The sequence below is a fragment of the Oryx dammah genome, unplaced genomic scaffold (assembly GCF_014754425.2).
Source record: "Oryx dammah isolate SB20612 unplaced genomic scaffold, SCBI_Odam_1.1 HiC_scaffold_29, whole genome shotgun sequence".
In the NCBI taxonomy this organism is placed as follows: Eukaryota; Metazoa; Chordata; class Mammalia; order Artiodactyla; family Bovidae; genus Oryx; species Oryx dammah.
In genome coordinates, this window is record NW_024070213.1 from 12,987,301 (window position 1) to 12,997,094 (window position 9,794).

The 9,794-nt window shown below is 56.2% G+C and overlaps 1 protein-coding gene across 1 annotated transcript; it reads left to right on the plus strand.

The window, feature by feature from the left end:
* Positions 1–329: 329 nt before the first annotated feature.
* Positions 330–8,540, plus strand: FKBP4 (FKBP prolyl isomerase 4). The gene is made up of 10 exons (XM_040233722.1): positions 330–724; positions 2,562–2,706; positions 3,146–3,288; positions 4,056–4,176; positions 4,446–4,602; positions 5,225–5,315; positions 5,406–5,489; positions 5,741–5,926; positions 6,538–6,777; positions 7,771–8,540. Exons 1-10 carry the CDS (start codon positions 620–622, stop codon positions 7,876–7,878), a joined length of 1,380 nt encoding a protein of 459 aa, XP_040089656.1. The 5' UTR covers positions 330–619; the 3' UTR covers positions 7,879–8,540.
* Positions 8,541–9,794: the final 1,254 nt, after the last annotated feature.

A 9,794-nucleotide genomic window follows, 5' to 3' on the forward strand; every position in this document is an offset into this window, starting at 1 on the left:
CGCCGGGCCCTGGCCCCTCTCCGGGGAAACCCAGACGCCTCCCCGGCCCCACACGCACAGGTAACGCTCCCCTCGCTCTGCGTTCAAGACGCGCGCCCGGCCAGGCGGGGAGGCAGGCAGCCCACGGCTCGAGCCGGGGAGACGCACGCGCGGCGCCCACGTCCGGCGGCGCGGCGTCGGACGCTGTGGAGGTATCGAGAAGGATCTGGAAGAATTCGGCTAGACCCGGCGGAGGGGGGGGACGGGAGGGAGAGGCCGGGAGAACGAGCGGCGGGGGCGGGGGCTGGCTCTCGAGTCCGAGGGTCTCAGGGCCGGGGCGGGGCTAGGCGGCTGGCGGGAGGAACGAACCAGAAACCACCTTCCGCAGAAGCGCCCTGAGCGCCAGAGCCTGAACCCGCTCGGCCGCCGGCGCCTCTAGAAAGTTCTCCCCCCACGTCCCTCGCGGCCGCCCGGCTCCTCCCAGCCCCGCCCTCCGAGGCGGTGGGACCAATCGCTCACCCGGCCGCCCACGACCCCACCTCCTCCTCCGCCCGCGCCCGCGCAGAGAGGTGCGCGAGCTCCGACCCGCCGCCCGCACCGCCGCGCACACCCCGGCGCCCGCTGCCCGAGAAACGGCGTGATGACCGCCGAGGAGACGAAGACGGCCGAGAGCGGAGCGCAGTCGGCGCCGCTGCCCCTCGAAGGGGTGGACATCAGCCCCAAGCAGGATGAAGGGGTGCTTAAGGTAAGGGGCGGGGGGCGCCCCGGGGCGGTGGAGGCGGCGGGAGTTGGGCACCGGGAGCGCCCCAGCATCTGGCCGGGGCTCGGGCGGCCGCCTCTGCAGCCTCCCGGCCGGCCGTTAAGCAGACCGTGCAGCCGTGGCCCTGTTCATCGCCTTCCTGGCCAGGCCGCCGGTTCAGGGCGGGAGGGCTGCTACACGCTCGGAAGGGGAACATCTGGGCTGAGGCTCCCCAGGCCTGGGAAAGGTCCCGGAGCGCAGCGCCTGCTCTGGCTGCGGCATGCGCCGGGAGGGGTGCCGCGGGAGGCGGACGCGCTCGCGCGGGGGCCCCGGCGGCGTGCACCGCCCCACTGCGATCTGCGACCCGCGGCTGGCTCCTTCCCGGCCGCCGCTGCCGCCAGGGAGTCCCCCCCGCCACCCCGGCCTCCTGCGCCTCCGGGGTGCGGAGCTCGCCGACCCCGGCAGTTAAACATTATCCAGGACGCGAACAGGGTCCCGGGAGTTATTGCCTGGCCCGCACGGGTCTTTGTGCGACTTGGCGCGCGGTGGTAGCGTCCTCCGCCCTCTGGTCACCCCTTTCCTAAAGGCTGGGACCCGGCTAGGTCACCCGCTCGGCCATGCTGTTCCCCTCCCCCCCCACGCCCCGGTGCATGCCGGGACCTGTAGTTCCCCCCCCCCCTCGGCCCCCACACCGCACCCCACCCCCGGCCCGGGGCCTTCCTGAGCGCGGGGTGCAGGACTGGGAGGAGGTGCTTTGGTTGGGGGCCCTAAACGGTGTTACGGCCGGAGGAGCCAGGGGAGGGGTCTGGGAGCCAGGCAGCAGGGCGTCTTGACACCCGGGTCAAGACAACCGGCCGCGGTTCAGAGCAGGTTCTGCGCTGTCCAGGATGGCGAAATCCTAGCCTGGCTTCGTTGGTATCCTCACCCAGACTTTCTGCTCCTCTTGGCTTCCCGCAGCTCAGCCCACGTGTGCGTGTGGCCAGGGCAGGTTGGAGACCTCGGGGAGCTTCTTAGCCGTTTCAGAAACGCACTTGGCTGCTCTCCCAGTGGGCACGCGGGCTTCCAGGGAGACCCATTTACCCTTTTCATTCTCCACGCCTTCCCTTTCACTTTTCTGTTTACTCAAGTCCATGTCCGTTGCATCGTGGGAGCTTTCCATTAGAGGGTAACTTGCACACTTAACCAGGTAGACCACCTTTTTATAAACGCCAAAGAGAAGCAGGTTCTTCTAAACACTGGGAAATATTCTAGCCCTGACTTCAAGGACTGCAGTAGCCTACCAGTCAGGAACGCTCAAGTCCCAGGTCAGAGCATAGGGCCTGCTCAAGGGTCCTTGGCTCACTTGTAAGCTGGTGGTTGCTCTTAACTCTCCTGGACTTTCTGGTTTCCCTCTCCTCTCTCTAAACCAGACCTGATTGGATGACTGGCGTTTAGGAAGCATGAGGAAGTGTAGCGTAAATACTTTCCCCTTTGCTGCTGATAATTATTCAGTGTTTTAGTGGTTTAGTCCTGTAACCACTCTGATAGGATTTATCATCACTACTTTACAAATATGGTCAGTTTAGAGAGTTAAAGTGACTTCTGTAAGATCGTAACAGCAAAAATGATTTCAGGTCTTTTGTCTCCAGGGTTTCAAACCAAGTTATGTCATGGTCCAAGAAAGGGAGGTCAGTTTAATTCTAGCCAAACCCCATAGCAGAGTCATTTGATGATGGGTTTGTTGAGTTACTTACAAGGAGGCAGAGGAGACCATTTACATTCTGGCCAGAGGCATGCGAACAGTCATGGTTCCTTTCTGTGTCCATCCCCAGGGACTCACCTTCTCTCCTTCCCTTCCTTCCAGGTCATCAAGCGAGAGGGCACGGGCACGGAGACACCCATGATCGGGGACCGTGTCTTTGTCCACTACACAGGCTGGCTGCTCGATGGCACCAAGTTCGACTCCAGCCTGGACCGCAAGGACAGGTTCTCCTTCGACCTAGGGAAAGGTGGGCATGGTTAGCAGGCTCTCAGGACCAGGGTGTGTGCGTTGTCACAAACAGAAACCGTATTCTCAGAAGCTTAAACAGGGAACAGTTTATTACGGTTCTTTTTTTATTTCCACTGTCCTGAAACTCTATTGATTTTTTAATCTCTCATTGCCTTGATCATCCCTGAAAACCTTGCTTCCTTTTCCGGGGTGGACTGCCTTGTTTTCTTGAACCTCTTTGTTTCAGAGTTGAATGATTTTTCTTTTCTTTTTTTTTTTTTGAGAGGTCTGAGACCTGATAACCATTTATCGCAACCAGATTTTCTATCTTCTTGGTCCTATTTCTAAATAGTACCCAGCTTCCCTTTGGGCATGGGACAGTAAGTCTCTCAGGCCACTGTTTGAACCCAGAGGGAGATCCCTGCCAAAGAGGACCTGTTTCTTTTCTATACCTACAGGGGAGGTCATCAAGGCTTGGGATATTGCTTTGGCGACCATGAAGGTGGGTGAAGTGTGCCACATCACCTGCAAGCCGGAGTACGCCTATGGCTTAGCAGGCAGCCCCCCGAAGATCCCTCCCAACGCCACACTTGTGTTCGAGGTGAGTGTCCGGCCACAGAGGGCCAGGCAGAGAGCCAGCCTTATCTCAGCCCAGGGTCTGGCTCCCCTCCAGCCCTTCCTGCTGCCTGGAGACAATGTAGCCAAGGCTGAGGGCCTGCCCTCGGGAGGGAAGACATGGAGTGCGCATCACCTACTGCTTCTACCAGAGAACTGTCAGTGGGCAGGTTTCAGTTGGGGAGAGGTGACTGCAAGCCCCTCTTTCAGACTTGAAGCAGTGGGGTGAGGGCTTGAGGCCTGTTCATCTCAAGAGGGATGCTCAGAGGGAGGTGGACCAAAACGAAGGAATTGGGAGGTCACAGGCTACATGCAGTCATGACTGACAGTGCAGAACATTGGTGCTCTAGAAATAAGATGTGGGCAGAGATGCTTCTCGCGTGGGTCGAGGTAAGGGGCAAGCCTTTGCTGAGAAAGTGAAACTTCACTGTGTTAAGACTCAAAAATGGTTGAGCCCTACGCAGTGCAGGCTCGGAGAATGTTGGAAAGACTGGTGAGAGGTGTTGGGTTATTTCTAATGCCTGTCGGATGGAGCTTGTCTGGCAGCTGAATTAGGACCGTTTGGAACGTGCTTGTTCTATAGAGCAGTCATTAAGGAGACTGATACCAAGATCGAGACCAGGGCCGCTCCTGAGAACTTAGCCACTTGGTCCACTCCTGGTGTGGCTGCCTGTGCAGTCATACCTGCTCTGGCCCTTACTAGGGACTCTTGTGAGTAAGAGGGGAGCATGGATCCTTGGACCTTGTCCACAGGTGGAGCTGTTCGAGTTCAAGGGTGAGGACCTGACGGAAGAGGAAGACGGCGGGATCATCAGGAGAATACGGACGCGGGGGGAGGGCTATGCCAAGCCCAACGAAGGCGCCGTTGTGGAGGGTGAGGCTCACAAGCTGGGGTTCCCACTCGGGTTCCGCTCTGTAGGGCCTGGGCGGCTTTAGGCAGGTCCGTGCCTTTCTCTGATCCAGCTTTCTAATCTGTAAAGTGAGGGATTGAACCATATTCTCTTAACATCTGTCCATCTGAGAATGCAGAAGGGCATCTGGGGAGTAGGAAGGGACAGGGCGGAGGGGTGGCTGGGGGTGGCTGGTGCATCCCTTAGTCACCAGCCCACTCAAATCCAGTGCGTTGTCTGTCTTCCACGCCAGTTGCACTGGAAGGGTACTTCAAGGACCAGATGTTTGACCAGCGGGAGCTCCGCTTTGAGGTCGGCGAGGGGGAGAGCATGGATCTGCCCTGTGGTCTGGAGAAAGCTATCCAGCGCATGGAAAAAGGAGAACATTCCATTGTGTATCTCAAGCCCAGGTGAGGCCAGCTCTGGCCCAAGTGTGGGCAGTCTGTAGAGCAGGTGGGTGAACTGAGGTCAGATCTCCTTGTCCAGGTGAGTTGTAGAGCTGGCCTGTATTGTATAGCCAGTTGTATCCTCCCCTGCCGGCAGTCACTCTGTGCTGGGCACACCGCACAGACACCGTCAGGACCTCTGTTGTACTCAGGAGTGTGGTCACAGTCACCCACGTCTTTTTGAATCAAAACCTCATCTCTTCAGTTATGGCTGTGGCAGATTGCCTTTTCAAGCCCAAGGTTTTCGTCTCCTGTTAATTGACTCAGTTGTTACTAATGTTTGTTGAAACACACCTACTATGTGCTAGACACAGTGCAGAAAATTCCTGGGTGTTCAGAGATATTGTTCCCACCTTCTAATGGCTCTCTGCTCAGGGAGATAATCATGCCAGTGTGTAATGTGAGTTACTAGAATGATGTGTAAGATGTAAGAGCCCAACTAACTGTGTGAAGAAGCAGCATCAGGGAAGATTTTGCCAAGCGTGGAAGTTTGCACCAAGACCAAAGGGATGGAGGGCACTTTGCAGGAAACCTTTTAAGTGTGAAGCAAGTTAAGAAACGACCTGGTGTTTTCTTGCCCCTACAGCTACGCTTTCGGCAGCGCTGGGAAGGAGAAGTTCCAGATCCCACCAAATGCTGAGCTGAAGTATGAAATACATCTCAAGAGTTTTGAGAAGGTGAGTTCGTTCAGGGTCTTCCCTGCCCCACCTTGGACGTAACTCCTTGGGGCCGCTGACAGCTTGTTTTTCTCCTTTGGGGTATGGCAGGCCAAAGAGTCCTGGGAGATGAATTCAGAGGAGAAACTGGAGCAGAGCACCATAGTGAAGGAGCGAGGCACTGTGTACTTCAAGGTGAGCCCCCAGCGAGGTCCTCAGACACTCCCAGGGCCGGCTCTGCCACGACAGCGGGGTTTCTGCCAGGAAGTAGACAGGCTGGCACCTGCAGCTGTCACCAAGTGGATCTGGGCTGGCTGGTCAGGTTGGGCAGGGGGCAAGGGTCATGACTCTCATGCCCCTGGGTCACTGGTGTCCACGGGCTGTGACAGCCTGGGGCCACCGAGCCTGTGCTGGGAGCCTGAGCCTGTCCCTCCCCCGCCTTGTAGGAAGGCAAGTACAAGCAAGCTGTGCTGCAGTACAAGAAGATTGTGTCCTGGCTGGAGTACGAGTCCAGCTTCTCTGATGAGGACGCAGAGAAAGCGCAGGCCCTTCGGCTGGCCTCCCACCTCAACCTGGCCATGTGTCATCTGAAGCTACAAGCCTTCTCCGCTGCCATTGAAAACTGCAACAAGGTGAGGCTCCTTAGGGGGTTGAGGGTGGTGTGCCCAGGCCGGGCTGGGTGAGCTCCCGGTGTGCCTGAAGCGTGGCCTTGGTGACTAGGGCAGGGGAGGCAGGATGGAGCTGTGGGGCTCAGAGGTGGAGGCCCAGAGGCAGCAGTGTGGGAAGCAAGTAGGTTTTTGGCTTAGTTAAGGTCGGGGATGAGGGCACAGAGGCGAGTAGAAGCACTGGTTGGAGGAACCAGTTCAGCATTCTCCCCTCTTGGCCCTCTGCCTCTCCCTCCTGTACCCGCTTTATTCTGAAGGTGGATGGGTTTCCTTGGAGGTCCAGTGGTTAGGACTCTGTGTTCTATCACAGGGGGCATGGACCCCTGGTTGGGGAACTAAGCTATGAGCTGCATGGTTCCCCTGTCCCCCACAAAAGAGAAGAGTGTGTGAGGGTCCCAGGTGGTTTTCATCTGAAGAGCCGTCTTCCTGTGCGCCTCCTGGACTAAATGAGGCGCCTTCCCAGCCTTGGGTCCTTTCCACGTGGTGCCCAAGACCTGTTCTTCTGGGGTGGGGCCCCGTCTCCCCAGCAGTGACTTGGGAGGATCTGAGACTGCTGCTGCTTCCTCTGTGTGTCTTAGGCCCTGGAACTAGACAGCAACAACGAGAAAGGCCTCTTCCGCCGAGGAGAAGCCCACCTGGCAGTGAATGACTTTGATTTGGCACGGGCTGACTTCCAGAAGGTTCTGCAGCTCTACCCCAGCAACAAGGCGGCCAAGGCCCAGCTGGTCGTGTGCCAGCAGCGCATCCGCAAGCAGCTTGAGAAGGAGAAGAAGCTCTACGCCAACATGTTTGAGAGGCTGGCTGAGGAGGAGAACAAGGTGAGGATGGGCAGGGTGAACGGGAGGCAGCATCACCTGGTCCCTGCCAGTCTGTGTGTGTCCCTGAGTGTGTGTTCGTGTGTGTGTGTGTGTGTGTGTGTGTGCCCGCTCAGGCCCTGGGGGTTGGGAGCTGGATGTTCTGGTGTGCTTCCCGCCCTGTATTCTCTGTGCCCGTTAGTAAACACAGGTTTAAGAACCTGAGGTTTAAACAGGTGATAGATTCAGAGTGCACAGAAGGGCATGTAGTAAAAAGGCTGCAGGGCAGGCAGTGCTCCCGGGTGACAAGCAGCAGGTGCTGCCTCCTACTAGTACCTTGTGCTTTTTGGACGTCACACCTAAAGCTCATTTTACATCAGTGTGCAAAAGAGCTCACATAGTATTTCACTGAGTGGGTGTATCGTATCTTATTTACCCTGTTCCCTGCTTCTTAGTCTCTCAGTGTTCTAAACCTTCACTAACAGAAATATGATGCAAACCACATTTCTAATTTTAAGTTTCTAGTAGCTCTGTTTAAAAACAAGTAAAATAGGTGGTTAGTTTTAATATTTAATTGACCCAAGGTATCTAAATATTTTAACACGTAGCACTTTTAAATTGCTGGGGCAAGGCTAGTTTTTTTTCCCCAGACTGAGGCTTCAAAATCCAATGTGTATTTTAAACTAGCTTGAACTAGCTATATTTGAAGTGTTCAGTGCCCTGCCATGGACAAGTTCAGTTTTCCATAGTATTGGAATAAACGGTGCGCGTCCCTGATTCTGTACATGCATGCACAGGTGTGTCGTTGGTCTCTGTAATTCTGTTGGAAGTTGCTGTGTACTAGTTTTTATGCGGGGTGCGTGTTTTGGGTACAGACTCCATGACGTCATTGTGCAAGGAGATCACTTGGGTACAGGCAGGTGAGTAGGGACCTGGAGTGACAGTCACCTTTCTCGTCAGGGGCGAGGGCCAAATGAGAACTGGCGTTGACGCCCTGCCCCTCTTCCCTTCTCACAGGCCAAGGCCGCAGTGGCTGCGGGAGACCAGCCAGCTGACGCCGAGATGAGGGACGAGCCGAAGAACGACGTGGCTGGGGGCCAGCCTCAGGTGGAGGCGGAAGCATAGCCTTGCCCCAGCCTTGTCCCCATGGCTGCCTGCCTGCCCCCCACCCTACTCCACCCTGTTAGTTTTGTACAAACTGAAGAATTTTGAGTGAATTAGACCTTTATTTTTCTATCTGGTTGGATGGTGGCTTTGGGGGAAGGGAGAGAGGAGCAGGCTGGGGGATGGGGGGGTCATTTTAGGTGGTGTTGCCCCTCCCCTCACCCCCATTCCACGTGAATGAATGTCCCTCCACACGCACACTCATCAGAATGTTAATTTATTTTGCTTCCTGTTTGCTGCGTCCGTTTCTCAGACAGTAGAAGGGGCGAGTGGTAGGGATGTGAGGTCCGACAAGAAGGCAGGGTGGACAGGGAGACTCCTCCTTGGGCAGCCACTTCCCCTCCTCCCGGTCCGTTTACAAACACGCGGCCTCCACGTGGGTGCTAGGGGCATGGGAAAACCACTGCTGTGCCCGTTACCTCCGCTCCCTTCCTCCTCAGCCCAGGTGTCGTGGCTGATGCTGTCTTCTGGCGTCATGGTGACCACCCTTGTACCCCCTCCTGTCAGTGTCCCTTCTCAGCCAGGTCGCATCCCCACCCCCTCAGCCTCTTCTCTGCACGTTGCTGAAGGTTCAGGCTTGCCTCAAGTTCCGTGCTTGAGCAATAAAGTGGAAACACTAAAAACCTGGGTGTTGGGCAGCCCTTTCTCTGTTCGGCCTCAGGGTGGGTGTGGGCAGCTGCACCGTTGGGGCAAAGCTAAGGGAACCGCCCACTTTGTGCCCAGCCACACCTGCAGTGCAGCAGACTTGTGGTGCAGCGGTCCAGGAGGGCCTGCTGGGCACCACACGGACTACAGCAGGGCCTGCGCTGAAGGCCTGGCCGGGGGTTCCCCACACCCCTTCCTGCAGCAGCCTGGCAGGTTTTAGTAGTTGTGGTTTTTCTTTTCCTAACTGCTTAGGAAAATATACAAACATCTAAACTTCTGGGACCAAACTTCTGAGTTTGCTTTGAGGTTAGATGTATTGGCTTCTGCCTAAGCGATTCAGTAGAGAGTTCAAGCTTTCTTGGCTTCCTTACAGAGTGAAACCCCTGGTGTCAGCAATACCTGTCACCTTGTACACAAGGGAACAAGGAGGAATAGTCATGAAGCCTGACAGCACCAACAGCCGCTCGGGCCCACTCTCCAGCTTGTTGCTTGGCCTCAATAGGGGGGGAAAGCTTGTGATGCTTTCTTGCTGTGCTTTGACCCATGGCTTCTGCAGCATTCCAGGGCTCTGGGAGAAGCCAAGGGGCACAAGTGAGGCATCACGTCTTGTCCAGATGCTCTGACTGCAAGGCAGAGCCTGTGTGCCTTTCTGCCCGTGTGTGTGGGCTGCCAGTCCTTCCTGCACCGTGATACAGGTAACCTGCCCGCCACGTGCCTGTACAGTTAACTTCCAGGAGAACTTTTCTCCATCCTTTGTCACGATGCAGGACTCACTTCTCTGTGGAAAGGTTCACTAAGCCATAGAGCACAGCTGCTGCTGGAGCCAGAATGAAAATTCGCCTGTTCTCTCCCAGCACCTCTGCTTGCTCTCACTGGGGTCATAGCAACGCCCTGGGCTTAGGGTTTGTGTCCTGGTCTCACAGCCCATGGTACAGATAACCCTCAGTAAGCACTTCTGATGTAAACCCAGCCCTAAACCAAGAGCCTCACATGGATTAACTTGGATCCTTGAAACCATCTCACAGAAAGAGGCATTGCCCTGGATTACAAGTGAGGAATCCAAGGTTCAGAACCTGAATGGAAAGAAGGTCTGCCTGGAATGTGAGATGACCTCTTAACCAAATCCAGAGTGGCCTGAGATTCATGAAACCTTGGGCAAGTTGAACCTCTGCTCATCTGCAAAAATGGAGATTAAAAAACGTGTGAGGGTCCTTCCACCTCTGGGTGCTTCT

Bases quoted from the DNA above. Each gene is read 5' to 3' on its own strand.
- FKBP4 (XM_040233722.1), top strand. From the start codon at position 620: ATGACCGCCGAGGAGACGAAGACGGCCGAGAGCGGAGCGCAGTCGGCG. The intron at 725-2,561 runs GTAAGGGGCGGG...CCTTCCTTCCAG, and splicing joins AGGATGAAGGGGTGCTTAAG to GTCATCAAGCGAGAGGGCAC. The intron at 3,289-4,055 runs GTGAGTGTCCGG...CCTTGTCCACAG, and splicing joins ACGCCACACTTGTGTTCGAG to GTGGAGCTGTTCGAGTTCAA.